The 18,219-nt window shown below is 33.9% G+C and overlaps 1 protein-coding gene across 1 annotated transcript in view; it reads left to right on the top strand.

The window, feature by feature from the left end:
- The window catches only part of LOC106462547, a 14,812-nt gene extending 4,960 nt beyond the window's left edge, over positions 1 to 9,852 (top strand). The window contains exons 2-9 of the mRNA XM_013922485.2: positions 307 to 389; positions 617 to 766; positions 1,880 to 1,984; positions 2,171 to 2,291; positions 7,409 to 7,551; positions 7,895 to 8,020; positions 8,515 to 8,578; positions 9,105 to 9,852. Coding sequence (XP_013777939.1) covers positions 307 to 389; positions 617 to 766; positions 1,880 to 1,984; positions 2,171 to 2,291; positions 7,409 to 7,551; positions 7,895 to 8,020; positions 8,515 to 8,578; positions 9,105 to 9,148 — 836 coding nt within the window. The 3' untranslated portion in view covers positions 9,149 to 9,852. The remainder of the gene's footprint in view (positions 1 to 306; positions 390 to 616; positions 767 to 1,879; positions 1,985 to 2,170; positions 2,292 to 7,408; positions 7,552 to 7,894; positions 8,021 to 8,514; positions 8,579 to 9,104) is intronic.
- Positions 9,853 to 18,219: the final 8,367 nt, after the last annotated feature.

Below are 18,219 nucleotides of genomic sequence, written 5' to 3'. Positions count from 1 at the left end.
ACACACACACACACACACACACACACACACACACACACACACACACACACACACACACACACACACACACACAAGAATATACGTATATGGCATTTCTTTTTGCCTCTCCAAATTTTAACTACTACTGCCGCCTAGCTTGTAGTTCATTGTTTTTATGTAGATGTTATATTAAGTAGTTGCAATTTGAACCGTTTAAAATAAAAAGTAACTGCTCAAAGTTGCACACTTTTCTATAAGTGTTTACCATTGTTATCAAAAAACTCCTCGCTAGCCTTAATATGTTTGTTTAATTTATCTCATTTCTAGTGGAATACGTAGACGCTGGTTTCTGTATTTGGCTAGATGGAATACAAAGAAAACATCCTTTACTTGCATCTCCGACAGAAAAGGTAAGGCGATATATTTTAATTTGTCTGTTTTACAGTGAATTTGTATTAGGTGTATGCAGTGTGCACATTTGGTATAACTTCCACAGGTTTAAGTGTTTTTTTGTGTGTGGAACTTGAGTATATGTACCCTAGATGGCAGTACTTCTCACGTATTAGCTATTTTGCATGAAATTGTTTAACTATGCAGGTCGGCTATATACTTTATTTTGTATTCTATTTTGTCGTAGGTTTTGGCCTACGCAAAGGAGTACGGCGAAGACACCTTATCAAGTGTGGCTACCAAGGTTTTTCATGTAGCTCCTGCGCAGTATATGCTCAGAATCACCGATAGGATACTTGGAAGAGCTGAGAAATGGATGAGAAACAACAAGCAAAAGGTGTGAGCACTTCTGTTTTCTTTTTCTTATTTCTTTCACATTTAATCTTTTTAATTCTCGAGACCGTAGAGACAACTTAGATGCTGGTCTATCACTGGTGATTCTCGGACAGATATACCCAGGCCCGTGCAAAGCTGGTAGTAGGCCCCCATTTCAAACTGCTCATTAAGTATTTTTGTAATCAGTGCTAAATACATATGATTTATGTATGGGTGTGTAAATGATGTACTTACAAGTAAGAAGAATTGAATAAAAGAACTAGAACGATTTAAATAAAAAAAAAAAAAAAAAAAAAATAAAAGTTAGGACAAGCAATTTCATTCAAAATGTATACAAGACAATAGAGTACAGTACTGTAATAAGAAGCAGTAAATATAATAGCACATTCATGTTTATTCTGTATTCGGAAGTAGGCCCCCTCAAAATCGTAGGCCTATGCCAACTGGCCCACCTGCTGTCCCCCTCCTCTGTTCTAGACTGGATGTACCTGGTGGCGCCCATCTCTGCTCTAGACGGCTGAGGGGAGGAAGTTTGTGTACTCGGGCTGCTCTTTTACCAACGAATATTTGGATTATCCACCATATTATAACTACAACCACAGCTAAATGGAGGAGCATGTTCGACGAAGGGGATTAGAACCCGTGACCCACAGATTGCGAATTGAGCACCCAAACTACCAGGCTTTGCTGAACTATCCAGTAAATCAAAAATTAAATAGTGACGATATGTTTAAAGTATTGAGAGTCCCGTATCTCTAAAATTAGCTTTCAAATGCAGTTTCGTGAAGTTCTTAAATGAGCAACTTAATAGACGAAGTTTTCTGTGTCTTTTATTAGAAACTTGAATTTTATTCTATTACAAAATTCGAAAGGGTGCAAGGGCATTAAGACCGTGTTAGGCTTAAGTATAGAGCCAAATAATAGTGTATTTATTCTCCACTGGTGTCGAAAGCCAACATTTAGAGTAATAAGTATTTGGACTTGCTGCTGGGTGGTATGTAGGTAATGGGGAATCTTAAATAGAGCCTTCTCGTTCGTCTCACTTACTAGTAAATTCGAAACGCTTCACGAAACTAACCAATGATCCGCTGGTAACAAGTTTCTTTATTTTAAGGCACTGCTAATTCGATCATTTCGTCGAACACTGAGAAGACTACGAAGAAATGCAGCTAAGCAGCGCCATCTAGCTGTGAAAAACTCAAAGAAGGGAAGGGAGATTGTAAGTTAATCGTTTTGTATATTTACACGGTCAGGTTATCGATATGTTGCATGTGTCATTGTACTAAAGAACGATAAGTTGTTAGTTTTTTATATAACATTAATATGATCCTTTATAATGTATTCAAAGATAAACATTAGTATGTTGTACGTTTGTTTTTTCTATAAGAGAAACTTCGTTTTAAAGGTAACTCCAAAGAAAAAGGTTGGATTTTCGTACCGGCTTTTAAGTTTGCCAAGATGGATTCTGAGAAGGCTAGGAGTGGTCTCTGTAAGCAATTGTCAGTTGACCATGCCATCGTCAATAGGTATGTTCCCCCAACCACCAGAAAATGAAACTAATGTAAAACAATGTTAAGATCTATTGCTGAATAGGACAAGTTTACGTCAGCATTTTCACGTGGTTTCTTCAGTCCAACTTTTGTTTGTGAAAGAAATGGTTTATTTTACAGCTGACGTCCAAAGTTGCTTCAGGACACCAAACGTCAGGAGTTCGGGAAAATAACTTTCAGATATGATTAGTTTTAAGTTTTGGATCGATGAACTTTCCACAACTTTTTGACAAACTCTAGTTTTATGTATTTGGCTGATTTTTCTAGTTAATTTTATAATCAAGATTTCTCATGTCAAAGGGGGGGGGGTATTAATTTGTTTTTCCAGTTAGCCAGGCTGCGTTTTTTGTTGAACTTTGTGCGTAAAACAACATACGTGGCCTAGCTAACTAATAAATAACTATTTCATGTAAAATTCTTATCAGTGCCAGTTTGGCAGTCTAATTTTTTTTTTTTATTCGTTTAAGCCGTACACTCAATCCTCTTTTGCACAATTTTTTCAGACCTAAGGTGTTTTTGATTAGATAACATGCCTTTTTGTCAATACACACCAAAAAAAAAAATACACAAAGTAAGAAAGTGACACTCGACAGTAACAAATGAACATTAGCTTTATGATCGCAACCCTATTATTCGGAACAGAGCTATACTTTACAGCACCAACCAGGTTCTTCAAAAATATGGTAGTTTTTCCTCTCTAAAGCATTGTTAATAATTTTCTTCGTACTAACACCATGGAAACTACATTACCAGTTTTTTTTGTCATCACTCGCATGCACTCGGTACAGCCATATCACGCATAGTTAAGTTAACTGCTTAAGCTAATACCACGTGACGCTAAATGCTCTTTAGTTCGGAGAATTTCATAGAATTTAGCAAACTTATGCTTAAGAGTTAGCAATGAATTGTAATCGTCCACTTGTATGACTTTTGAAAACATTAGCTGTCCCTATCTACTATCTAGCGAAACCACAGCCAAGGGAACGTCATCTAATTAGTGACGCGCATGAATGGATTAACGAGATTCCCACTGTCCCTATCTACTATGTAGCGAAACCACAGCCAAGGGAACGGGTTTTAGTTCGGAGGATTTCATAGAATTTAGCAAATTTATGCTTAAGAGTTAGCAATGAATTGTAATCGTCCACTTGTGACTTTTGAAAACATTAGCTAGAAACTGCTAATCTAGTATGCTTGGCCTAACCAGTAATTGTGTATCTGCAAGTGCTTTCACCCTATAGTGTTGCTGCTCTAAATCGGCAGTCTTTAATCCGAATGACCAAAAAAAAATTAAAACGGCCCACCTTTACTTTTATTAATTTCAGACCGACAACTCACGTAATTGTCTAGTCATACGCAAAAATGTTTGTCAAAATTGAGCGGTTTTTGTTGAATAACCTTGCACTAGTGACTCATTTGGGCCAAATATGAACCCTAATTGTAGGCTGTAAAAATATATGTCTACTGAATATGTAACAGCTTGAATTACCATAAGTCCGAGCTACAGATAGTGGAAAAGTGCTAAATTATCACTCATGTTAATAACGATGTCCTGCAGGTTCGTTTGGCCGCACGACACATTACTTTGTCTAAGATATTTTTTTTCACAACCGAAAGTTAGACTTAAGACGTGAAAATATAGAAATAAACTTGTTTCCGTATAAATACATCTTCATTTTATATTCATTAATTTACTTAAATTTTGTTTAAAATCTAATCTTACCTTATTTTTTATTTAATCTTTTCAAAATTGTCAATGTGCATGGACATGCAACATATTTGAGCACTATTTTTCTGCAACGTTGGATGCCTAACTTATTCACATTTTACAGTATTTAAATTAGTTTGGTAATATTTTTTGGAACTTCATTAATTAGTATTAACATGATAAAGTCTAAGCTGGACATTATTTTCTAGAATCAACCTAAAAGCATGACCTACATTGTAGATGAGCATAAAAAAATCTCGCATGTAGACATAAGTAAACAGTATTAAAGATTCCTTATTTAACCTTTCAGTTGAAAGTGGTATTATTTAGACAAAAGATTAAATGTGATTTTAAATAGGACTTGCTCGAAACTTACTTCAAAGTAACACATCACGTAAAATTAGCAAAATATTTTTAAATAAAGCCCTCCCATCCCATCATGCTCAGATAAGAACTACAGTTATGATTATTCTAATATAAATATGTGTACCTGGTATTTAATTTATAGAGTGAGAGTTAGTCTAAATGCACCGTAGTGAACCAATTTATTCGAATTATCGAGACGTCATAATAGTTGACTCAGACACTTTGAATACGGCGAAAACTAATACGTGAGCAATCGATAGCTACATTAAAAGTTGCAGCTGAGAAACAGAGCAACTATGTAAAGTGAACGTTTATTATACGTTGTCAGTAATTATAGAAACTTTTATAACCAGTGGCATTTTATTACCTTAGGTTTTTTTTCTCTCTCTCTCTCTCTACCCAATGACTTGTTTACAGAACGCAATCCATATTATTGGCCAAATATACAACAGATCACTTTCCAAAGATGGCCGTAATCGCAAACTGTTCTTAAACTATTTTTTTTTTTTGTTTCGTTTTCTTTCGAAGCGTCTCATCACCTTTAACCAAAACTCGTTTCGTCGTCATCTTTACACACAATATTTTTTAAACCTTGTTATGACTAGACTGTAGTAAGACATTAGCTCGACCGATGGATAACTTCGATGCCAGATTCACTATCACCACACTCTTCATGATGGTAGCGTCTTCATCTAACAATTCTTGACCAGTTGAGTCTGTAATGAGCCATTGCCTAGCTGACATGGCACCATTACTACCTTCAGCGATTGTGTTTGAATCGGTACTTTCTACTTCACCTTCCAACTTTGTCTTTTTTTTTCATTCTAAATTAGCCTTTGAAACATTCCACCCATCCTAAGTATCCAAATTTTGTTACATCCAACTGTTGTCCAAGTGAATTAACTTTCTGAATAAGCATTGTCATTAACAATTGAATTTTTCCCTTGTTCTAATCTACTTGTACTTGTTGACCACAATATATAAATAAAATATTGTTTATATAATAATGATAAACGTAACGTCGCAAGAGTATTTCAGATGTTTGCACTTTTGCGTTTAAACCATGTTTATTACTTCTTTTTCCACACTGTGATTAAGCTCTTCTTTCTCCCGCGTACGGTATTGAACCATAACTTCTTGTTTAATAGTTATTTTGTATATTCTTTTAACTGTTTCTGACCTACACGTTGTTCCTGTTGTACCAGAAAAACCAGTGTCTACGTATTTGTTCATTGTATGCTGATCATAACCAATGTATGTAATGGTAGAATATACGTGTAGTTTCAAAGGTTTTTAATGTAAAATGAATTGTGTTCTACAAAAGTCGTTCGCCTCACCAAACATTCACTGCAGTTAACACGTAAGGTTAATTTTTAATGCCTTTGGTTTCAATAATAATCAAAAATATGGAACCTACTCCTAGAAATAAAGTTACCCATCAAATAGGATATAACTAAGTTCTTAATTTAAAGAACTGTTTCGGAGAGATTACTATGAATCTAACCTTTCTAGTGTGAGATAGTTTTTCTTATGGTATTTGTTTAGCCTCTTGTATTTGTGTATACATGGACACTATCAAAACTGCATAAAGTCGCTACATTACCGTACTTCTTAATTGATTAGCTACTTCAAATAATCGCTTACAAGTCACAATTAACAACTTTCATAATTCGTAGAATAAAATAATCAAAACGATTGTTCTTATCTTTCTAATGATTCTTGTCTTTTGGAACACCATACACTTGGGAAAACTCTATCATTAGCACTTCTTATCTGTTGTTAACTGGGTTTGATCCTTTAATCTTTTTGAACAACTCATCTTTTCTGCCCATTCGAAGCTGAATTATTAGCGCAAATCTGAGTTTTGGGCTCCTCCATTCTTAATTATAGTTTCAAACTTTGTATCATTACTCTTGGTTTAACTAGGAGCCAAAGCTCTGAGCTATTTATACCGCTCACCGCAAAAAGTAATTACTGAGCATTTGTTATGCTAAAGCAGTTCAACAATAACATACGATAAATCTACATTTTTAATCTTTAAGTTACGTCTCATTTTGAAATGTGAATGGTAGTGTGATTACCTCCTAACAAGTTACTGTGGAATATTCTGATTGGGAAATAAAATTTGGCATAAACATTATTCATGACTGTTGTCCCGTTATTTTAAAAGTGAATGTTGAGCTTTACCTGCGTGCTCAGCTTTCAATATAATATTTAGCACCGAAATGCTGATTTGTTTATATAACTCCCTGAAGTATAGCGTGACTTGCAAAGGAAACGTCGTGTTTAAAATGACTGTTCAATTACTCTCATGGGTAAAACTTCACCAGGCTCATTTAGAATCATAATTTTATTCGAGAAAATTTTTTGTTGTTTTCCGACATGATCAGCCGGCGTATTAAGCCTATTTCTCAATGAAGTTACTATAAATATCCGTTCTGGACATTGTTAAACGATTCTTGTAAAATCATACACACTTCTATACATTTTGTTCAAATCGCTAATTTCTTATTGTTCAAATAGATAAATAAAATCAATACTAGTTTGCGAGAAAAACAACTTGGGTGTGTAATGTAGTTTTGAAATGCCCTGTATCATGGTCATATTTTTCTAAATATAATTTAAGATTTTCAATGTCTCTAAAATTATCCCCCTCGACAATAGATTCAAAGACATAACCAGTTTGAATGTGACTTAATTTATAATCACCCTGTACGACATACATACATACTCTACAATTTGACGTCATAATTGTTTTGGTTCTATTTAAAAGGGTAGTCTTCTCGAAAGAAGAATTGGCTTTGATAGTTTGCATATAGTAAAATGGATTTGATTCTTAAAGACCGCTATGTAAAATATGAAAATGGATTGTTTGTAAGGTATTAAAATTTAAATTGCTGAAGTCCTTTGTTAGAAAGACGTCGTATGTTAAAATTGTATGATATTTAACCTCAAGTTTTCACTGCTTCATTCAATTTGACTAACACCAAGGATCTTTTTTTTTTATTATTATTATTAGACAGCAAAAACGATAACTTTCATAAAAGTCCAGGAGCTAAACGTAAATATGAAGCTATAGAATCTGGAAGTGAAGACGGTGAAGGATTGGAGATGCTGGCCAAAATAGACGAGTATGTTTCTTCAGAAGATCCAGATTATGTTGTAAGATATTTTGAATCTGTCGATTAATTAACTTTTGTTATTTAGAAACAACAAGACATGCGTTGGTTATTTAAGATTTTAAAAGCGACACGCGGATACTTTTACAAATGTACTTATCAAAGTGACATTCAAATTATAGAACTATGATTTGTTCCTTCTTACATGTGTGGAACCACCACCACCCAATTGGAAAATGTTAGTTCTTTATATCCTGAAACTGGACGGTGAAAAATCCTTTTTGAAGTCTAGAGTAACGCAGGAAAACTTTCTTTCCAAATATATTGACCATTAAAAAATCAACTGCTAAAATTTTAAGTATTAAACTAAGTTATGTAAATTTCAGCCTTCTGAGGAAGAGAGCACAGACAGTTTAGAATACCAGTCTGATGTAGAGGACGAAGAAATTCCTGCTACAAACATTAAAGAAGATGAGAAAATGGAAAAAGCTGCTAATGAAAATTTGAACAAGGTACTAGCTGAATGTGAATTTTCTTTGAAGTAACTTTAACAGATCTATCATTTAAAACTAGAATCCATTAAACGTTGACACAACTTAAATAGTTAAATGAGATCTGATTATACTAAAATCGTTAGGGGGATGGAATGAGGTGTGTGTGTGCATAAAAAAAAAAATAGCATCCATAATCCATTATTAATAGGGATGTAAAACATACAATAAAGTCCACAGTTAAGTCCGAGTAAGAACTGTAATAAACCGTACTAAAGTAACTATCTGTTATCCACAACTTATCACAAATATTTCAAGACCTCTGCTTGAATATCGTGTGATGATAATTTTAAATCCTGAATTTTATTTAAACTTCCTAGAAATGCATACGCAAGTTATTCTTGGGACTAAATCGGTACTTACGTTAACTGTGAAATATTTGTGTGTGTGACCAAACATTCTATTAACTTTAACTCTATCGTAGTGTAAAAGTTTTAAATTTATTTTCTTTTAAGTCTGAAGAAAAGGATTGTGTGCCTTCAGAACAGCCAAATAGTCCAGAAGATCAAAATACTAATGGTTAGTGGTTTTTATGTTCTTAATTCGTGTATAATGATAAATTCAAATGAATTTGAAAGGCGGTATTATCTCTCCCAGATTTATGAACACTACTAACAATTACATAGTTATGAAATAAACTCGTGTGTAACCTAAATTTAACTTATTTCCATAACATTAGCTTTACTTACAAGCTGCGTTATGAAAAAATCTAACCAATAAATGTGTAGGACTGGGTGGTCTACCTCTTCAGTTAACACTTTAAGAACGTACTAGTGTTATGAACACTTAACAAGATCATGCTGAAAATTTCCACTGGTTACTATTCATACATAGTATTATGAGATGTGGCCTAGTATTATCCATTAAATGTTGGGAAAAGTGTGTAATTGTGGCTACACTACATGCAGGTTGTTTAGGGATTTTAATATGTGGATTTGTTAAAGATAATACTATTGTAATAAATATTATATTTTGAAGAGCTACCTAAATTTCTAAAAATACATTATGTGAATATTTTATCTTTTTTTTTTTCTTCTTCTTCAAGATCGGGTGCAAGAAGATGCTGCAGCTCTGCCATCTGAAGAGTGAATGTTATTTTGCTGCTTTGCTTTACTGGAATCATCTCTAGCTTGTTATCCTTTGTCATGCAATTGTAATAAGCAGTTTTGCAAATTCTACTTCATCTTTTAAAAGTTAAGAATGGAATTTATGCTTTAACTACTAATTTCTGAGTAACGTACATTACACAACAAATCGGATGACCAGAGTTTAAATACATTTTATTTTAAAATACGAAGTATCTTGTTAAAATAAATATTTTTGGCCGAGTGTCTTACAGAATGCAAGTTTACTTTTGGATTTGAAAGCGGAGTTACATAAATATATAGATACGGAATCTTGTCAGCACTGCCACGTGGTGGCTATAGGAGTAACTACTATAAACGGTTGTCTAGTTTATTTGGTGTTTTATCAAAATCTTGCATTGCCTATGATTTCAAGATTCATTAAGAGGCTATTTCACATGGTAATTGTGATACTTGAAGAATATTAAATAATAAATGTGAATGTTTTCATGAATAACAGTACTTATATTCATAATTCAGTAACAACTCTTGATATTCGTCCGTTCCATACGCTTACCCACAGACACAATCTCTAAAACATCAATGTATTTTTTGTTTTGTATCTTTATCCCTCTCTCAATCAAATATTACCATGAAATAACCTTTAACTTAACAGAACGTAAGTTGCAAATGTCGCAAGAATCTGGAATACTATTTAACTAGCTGCTTCCACAAGTACGTGAAACTAATCATCACAGAACGTACTTATCTATACCAAATCATTTCTTTAAATATGTGACTACAGTATTGAGGTAATACAGCCAGTCATCAAAATTATAAATGGCGAACGAAATGGCATAAATCCAGTTAAAGTTTTCTTCAGAATAACCATGAGCCTTGCGCTCCAAGCTGACCTTGGAATATCTGTACAGGTCTCTGCATGCCTTCTTATAAATACAGTATATCAGCTCATAGTATTTCTTGAACCTGGCCAAGATTTATCCATCTTGGTTTGTACGAAGGACCCCCTCTTATCTTTTCCCAACCCCCAGTTAGCAGGATTGGGTAACTAAATCTTGCTGGTTCTGTCATACATAAGTACAACAAATTTTGAATGTAGCTCCATAGTACTGTCAAGAATGTGTAGGGGCTTCTTGCAGTGTCAGAAACGCATATCTGACATCAACGAATACATCCTGTGTCCCATGCTCCCTTTTTGCATTTTCCAATAAAAAAAATGTTGTTACATCGTACCCAGTAAATGCGTGAAACGTTGATAATCTCTTTACTTTCAAGGGGCTTAAGGTGGCTGGAGTTTCACGTGCGACGATGACCTGTGGTGTTTGCTACTCCAACCGAAACTTGCTTCAGTGACAGGATTTTTATTTCCAAGTTGGACAGAATGACCGACACATCTGTGTCTGCAATCCTCAGCATCATTCTTTTGTGCCCATTGTATGCAACATCTGATTAGATGCAGCATCATTCTTTTGTGTCGGCTTCCTCGTATGACCATAGATCAATGTGACTCTTGTCTTCCTTGCTAGGTGATTATAGTAATGATTCACCAATGGTACTGTAAGCCTCTTTGCTTTCTATTTCGTTTGAGGTACCTTGTTCTGACATTATATGGAACAATATAGTTTTGTTGCCATTTACGAAAAAAGCGTTACCAGTTACTGATAATATTTTATATTGGAGTAACCCTTCTCTTACCTCTCGATGTAGCCTTCAGACTATCTGGCATGTGTGTATCCCGTAATATGTACAGTCTGTTGACATTGTTTTAGCTGTTTACAGGAACACGATAGTTGCATATTCTTGGAATGTATGAGAAGCTCCTATTGAAAGCATTTGAACAATCTTGGCCTCTTACAGTATTCGAGCAGTAACTTGTCGGATCTCATTTCACCCATCTTGAACAAGGATGTAGCCCAAGGCTGGTTTTCATGATTGAATTCTTCTAATTTACCTTCCTGTAACTGGCATGCTATATACAGTCTGGGGAATAAAGCAGTCACCTTCTAATATTGCAACGTGGGCCTTCTGTTTCCTGGACGACTTTGTTTAGAAAACAAGTGTCGTTTTTATTACTATTCCAAAATTGGTTTGGATCAATCTACAAACATCTCTTTAACAAATGTACAATGTTGCTTCTGACTTATCTTGTACACACTGTCAGTTTTCACTAAATCTCACCACGATGTTCTTAAATCCAGAGTCGAGAGATCACCACTGCTCTCTGAAAATGGCGACTGCTACATTTTTGTCAAAACTATCCATATCAATCTGTTCACGTACTGCAACTTCGGTTTATCAATGTTATATATGCAACATGTGAAGCTTAGAACGGTGAGACATTAGTTATCACTGCAACCACAAGGGTGCGTTGCTGACTGGGTTCCTTATCCAAAAATAATTATTTTTAAATGTATTACTATGCGAAGTTCCGTACTCTTAAATCCAAAGTGAAAGATTTTGATCAAAATCCTGCTTTAACCACCCCATTATGAACGCAAGACAAGTTAAAACCAGCTATACGTCTTGACAAATACGGCCCTTCTGTATAATGTCGGGAGAAATCTTTACTAGTCAAAAATGTAACATTAAAAAATCTTAAACTATAGAGAAACCAACAGGGTCATACCCCCTCGGAGTGCATACCCTAACCTACTAATGTTGATCATTGCATAAAAAAAAGTCAACATCTATTCTTGATGCATCAGATGACTGGACAATGGTAAATATCACTGTCCAAATCCACGTAATGATAGGGCTCGAAGTTAACACGAGTTACCTGTTAGTTACTATCGCAAGTTTTGTAAGTAAAACTTCGAAGGTATTACAAAAAGTTACTAATACACATTTCGTAAATTCTGCAGACACTTACTATCCGATATCAATATACGCTGTTCAGTCATGTATGTTGCAAACTTCTGAGTACAGAAAATTATTATAATCAAAACACGCGGTAGTGAGTCGTGCACCGAAAACAATCAGCAGGACACAGTGTTATTAACAGGAGTGATAGTTCAGCAATTTTCCACTTTCTGTAGCTCGGACTATGGTAATCCAAACTCTCAATTTCAGTGGATGTGCTCTACTGGACTCTTACTTCACATCATATTTCAAGACAACCCATTAAAAAAATACACGAGATATAAAATACCCACTTTTGATTTAATTTCTTCCCTGTATTTTTTTCCCCTTCTTCGCACCGAAAGTACGAAGACTTTATTTGATAGAAAAACCTAACTTTAATGAATTTTTAGCTTATTTTATTTCAAATTTGGTAGACTGACAGATCTTTACAATTTAGTCTCAAATTTGGTACAAGTATAAGCCACGTGTGCAAAGTTATTAAACAACAACAAAAAAAAACACTCAATTTTGACAGTTTTTGCTCACGCCTACGCAAACTCGTATGAGCTATCTATGGGTCTGAAAGTTTTGAGACGGCTCCGCCCAAGAGTACAGATGGACCATTTGTAATTTTTTTTTGTTATTCGGATTAAAGACTGAATTAGAGCAGCAAAGGGCGTGCATATACACAAGTATTGGTTAAGCCAAGCAAACGAGATTGGCAGTTTCTAGTTCAAGTTTTCAAAAGAATCTTGGGGGAGTGGGCGGTTATTGCTGACTGCCAACTTTTAAGCATAAATTTGCTAAAATTTAAGAAGCTTTTTTAATTAAAGAGCTTTTGGTGTCACGTGATATTAACTTAAGTAATTAGCGTAAATAATGAATCTTGACATGGCTGTACAAAGTGCATGCGGGTGATGACAAGAAACTGTTATTCTGGATTCCATGGCGTTACTATAAAGTTATTAACTGTTTTAGAGAGGAAAAATTTGGTTGGTTCTGTAAAGTATAGGTCTGTTCCCAAATGATACGGTTGCGATCCTAAAGCTAATTGTTACTATAGTCTTACTTGCTTCGGTTTGATAGTGTGTATCTAATCCAAAAAGACTAGGTGTAGAAAAAAAAAAAAAAGATTGAGCATGGAAGGTAAAGAAATGAAATCACAATTGGCAGCTACACTTGTAGCATTGGTAAGAATTTTACAACAAATATTCATTCATTAGTTTTCTGGGCAGCGTATTTTGTTTTACCCACAATCATGCCCAAAGTTGAACATCAGATTTTTGAAGTGCAATTCTGCTGGCAGCGTGGTTAAAATTAGTGTGCCCTAAGTGTTCATTTGTTGGAGATCAAAGAGGTTGGAATAAGCAAGTTAAGAGCGTCCATACCATGTAATGTGCCATCACAGTTCTGCCACATAATTAAACAGTGTAGCATAAATCTGGTATTTCTTCAACTACAACTTTTCCAGATGGACAAATAGCACATCATAACTTTAGGTCCAAGTAATAAGACTGCTTAGTATCATAACGCAAAGTTGACGCTGGAACATTTTCGGATATTAAAAAAAAAAGTCAATATAAAAGTTAAAATGGGGAAGTATAATGCAGGTTTAATTATAAAAGATTTAGTTTTATGATAAGGATAGTTTTAGAAATTTAGTAAGACGTTTACTTCGAAACTGTAAATTATATTACAGTATAATTAGTAGTAATAAAATCACAATAGAGCACATGGGGCACCAATGCATTGCCAAACACGTAACAAAGGCAAGGTTTGAAGATGTGATCAGTAACATTTGCTGATTTTAAAATACTGCCGTCTTATTTAAACTCTGCGCAATATTTATATTCAAATAGTGTTAGAAATATGATGGCGTCTAACATTTCTGTAATGTTTTAAACAATGCTCTTCGTTAACGTAATATGATCAGCAGAGAATTAATTATTTTCTAGCTTTATAAGTATTACTCTTCGCCCCTCAGTGGCACAGGCGTTATGCCTGCGGACTTACAACGCTAGAAACCGGGTTTCGATACCCGTGGTGGGCAGAACACGGATAGCCCTTCGTGTAGCTTTGTGCTTAACTTCAAACGATTAACCTCTACAATATTTTTTCCCAGACACACTTTCTTTGTTCAGTCCTACTTGGTTTTCAAAATGACTAGGTCGGCAGAGATTCATTTTGAGAGAATAAAAGTTACCAAGTTATTTATTCATCAACTAGACTACTGTGTACATAGGTACGCACACTGTTTATGTTATGTTGAAATAAATATTGTTTTCATTGTTACTTAAATGTGTCCAATCTTTATTTCTCAATGAACTTAAAATGCAGTCAAGTTATCGACTACAGAACACCACCCTTCTTCATGGGATCTTCTCTTATTGGGAGTTTGCCGGTCTCATATTTGTCAGGAGAACTACTTTGCTTAAGAATACCACACTGTCGCCGATTAACAAATTTGTAGCGCTGTGAACAAAGTGTCTTAAAAGTGTAAGTTAATAACTTAACCTATATATGGTAGCAACCAGCAATGGGTAACTGTAGACTGTCGATCCATATACATGTTAAAATAATATGTACATACAGCGTCTAATATTCACATAATTTGGGAGCATTCTTCACTTTGATGTAATGATATAAATATCCCTTAACCGAAAGCAACTTAAAAATAAATATTTATACTAGGAATGAAAGGGAGGGGGTCGAATAGGTGGTGCCACAAAATATCGCAAGAGTTTGGTATTGTTTCTTGGTACAGCGTTCCAAACAAAATTAGACATATCGAAACAGCGATGCTAAGATACTACTGGCGATTAAATACACTGAATTATATGGTTATTGTAAAACTTGAATTTGTGAAATGTTAAAATAAACAGCTTTCATTCATTCAAAAACATTCGATCTTTTAAGTATATACTTTCAATTCATAAATCTAATAAAACATAGTGACGTGACGAAGCTAAGACTAATTTCATTTTGCTTTTATAATTCTAATTTATTTTAGTTTTTTTTCCAAATATATGCAGCCAGTGGTTTTAATTTTTGTTTTGTTTAATGCCGAGACAAGGATAATCTATTTTACACAGACAAAATCGGATAATTCAACACCTTATTTGAAAATGTAAATACGCGATTAAACGATCTATTCAACGAAATAATTTACTTCACGTTTGTTTGATATGGAACGTATTTACTGAGAATATAATTATTCGAAGATAACTAAAACATTGGTTTATTTTCTAATTGTACAAACTGCTTATGCTGCTACGTTTTTCTATTAGTAGAACTGGTTGTGAAATTGTCGGATTATAAAAAATCGCGTTTTTCTCAGGCGGACAACAGGTAATTTTGGATAAAAGATAATAGAGAAAAAATGGATAGGTCTAAACAAAATGTTTAATTTTCATTTTTTACAACGTTATTAGCATAATTTCAATGTAATACAGTGTTATTGCCTGACGAAAGAGCGTCTGCTCGAAACTCTCAGACCGTGACGTAATGTTATTACCTCTGGCTCCTCCGCTGTATGGTATTAAAAAGCGCTCAGCGGAAAGGCTGGGACAAAATTTAATAAAGCGCCGTAGAAATAAAAGTTTAAAATTTGAAAAATAATAATAATCCAGATACTCTTTATTTCTACTACAGAAAACATCTAAAATTTTATAAATTAGATAGTGAGAGGAAAGGGCAAATTCAGTAAATTTACGTCAATGTTATTAACTTAATAAATAAAAGACAACGTGTGTTCGTAATTGCGTAAGCATAACATCGTGACTTGTGGAACGTGTGTTGTTGGATGGCCCCCAAAAATTAGTTATATCTGCCCTTGCCAAATTTAGTAACTTAGTTTTTGAAACAATTACGACAATATTAGAACCTAATAATATTGTTCCTAATAACCTTCATGGCATGGACTCCTTTTCTAAGCTGGAACGGCATGATTATAATTAATTATACTTTTCATAAGACAGTATTAAGCCTGTTATATTTTTAACAGTACATTATTTATTCAGTCCCTTATGGTTTTTCAAGAAGTGTATAATAGTGTTTCAACAACACTATGTTCGCCATATCCATTGCCTACAACACGTTTCGCTCAATACACAGCTAATCAGGATGATATTGAGGAGATTTGCATAACATTTTATCCTTTCAATGTCAACGTAATTCATCCCCTTACATTTATTCTCTCGCCAGTAACCTTGAGATCGTAACCAACGAAAATGTGCGACTATTAATGAGCAAAGGGAATGCCATAAAATGAACGAGAAACGCACCAAATAAAAAAAAAAATATTAATCACTCAATAGTTTTACTTCAATAGAGTGAAAAAATAGTAATCCTGTACACAATACGGGTAAAAAAATGTTAAAGACATAATCCATAATATACTTAACATGTTCATTATTGTTAATAATTGGATTTTTTCATGAGAAATAAAGAAGTTACCGAGTATTTAGATTATTTACATAGTAGATATGTCATTACTCCCGCCGATAAAGCAGTTAACATTTAATTTGTAATATATATTACAATTTTATGTAAATAACTAGGGTTTAATTCAAAAAACATATAAACACATTACGGTGCTAAGAAACTCTGGTGTACATTATGTTCAATTTTATGTAATACCTGAACTATTTCGAGTTCCCATACTACATAAAATATCATGCAAGTACGATTTGTCAATTTTAACATGTAATACTGCAATTTTATCAAAGATCCAATACGGATCCGTTTACTATCATCAGTGATTCCACTGAATGCAAGGATAAAATTAAAGGCTTTAGCGCTAAAACAATAGTAACATTTGATTCCAGTTATCTTTACAATAGTCTTCCAATTAACTAAAGTATTCGTTCATGAACAATTTTGAGGTATTTTAATATGTCTGTTAAACTAATGCTTCACGTCACTATGACAAAGAGACTCAAAAATTATCACCGTTTCATATTAAAGAAATTATCGCAGGCCACGTATCCTTTGCTTGACAAGATACTTGTGCAATTTGGCTAACGCACCTTCGAACAAGTACAAGAAATTTTAATTGGGGATAACTTCAGGCCATAAGTTGCATCCTTACATTTGTTCAAACTTGAATTTTCCTACAATACAAATCTCGGTAAGAAAGCCCGTAGTAAAGCTTTGCATATCAGTCTCGCTTGCAAATAGATATATTGATGCTATTACTATACCTAATTATCTTTTTAAAAACACAACCGAACAAATATATCCACCAGAACTCATCCTGGAAAAAAAGCTCTTTCCATACGAACAAACGAAACTACTCGAGTTTAGGTATTAGCATCATAAATCAAACACTCAAGTTAAGTTTTCAATAAAACTGTCATTTTCAATTAATAAACCTTTCATTTCCAATTATGAATATTCAGAATAAGTTATGTTTCCTATTCGCAGCTTATAATGTAGGACAAATATTGTACCTAATAAGACTTTGTGGACAGAGCTCGTAAACACAAGTTTTTCTCTTGTGTTAAAAGTTTTTCAATTTTGTGAAAATTTCAATAATGTTTTTATTAATTCTCGATTTAGGCGTTTTATACAATATCACGATCTCTTAAAAAATTTCACTTATTTGGAAATTGCATGATGTAATATTTCATCGTCGTAGTATATTGTACACCAGTAATTTTACCTCCTAGACAGTTAGTACTAGCTATGTAACAGTCCCGTATATGGTATAACATTACGTCATTAAGTTAAAGTAAACCTTAAAAATTAATGTATTCCCCACACGCGTGGTACTTTAACTTCCCTTTCCAAGCTCTATCATTATTACCAAACTTTCTCGAATCTCGTAGCGTTTACCTCTCGACTTCATTACTTCCTGTTGTCCACTCTTTGTGTGTTGTTAAGTGACAAGAGTTAAAGTTGTGTTGTGTTAGACACACCTCGTAGTATGTTGAACATACTGTTTTTTATTACATTTAACATCGTTATATTTCAATTAGAGTATCATTATTCTAGGTATTAATTCAGCTGATCATTTTATATTTTAGTAAACATAACAATGTTTTGGGGCAACATGGGACCTATTGGTCCATCTCGACTGTCCCATCTTCTAAACTATTAATAAATAAATAATAAAAACTTTTTTAAAGCCAGCCCTTATCATTCATATATTATCAAGTTTTCTCTTAAACCCACTTAAAGTTACTACCTCCACAACATCTGAAGGCAACCCATTCCAAAGGCCAACCACCCTGT

Source organism: Limulus polyphemus, unplaced genomic scaffold (assembly GCF_000517525.1).
Source record: "Limulus polyphemus unplaced genomic scaffold, Limulus_polyphemus-2.1.2 Scaffold46, whole genome shotgun sequence".
In the NCBI taxonomy this organism is placed as follows: Eukaryota; Metazoa; Arthropoda; class Merostomata; order Xiphosura; family Limulidae; genus Limulus; species Limulus polyphemus.
Note: the sequence above shows the minus strand (reverse complement) of the source record. Positions and strands in the feature narration are given on the sequence as shown.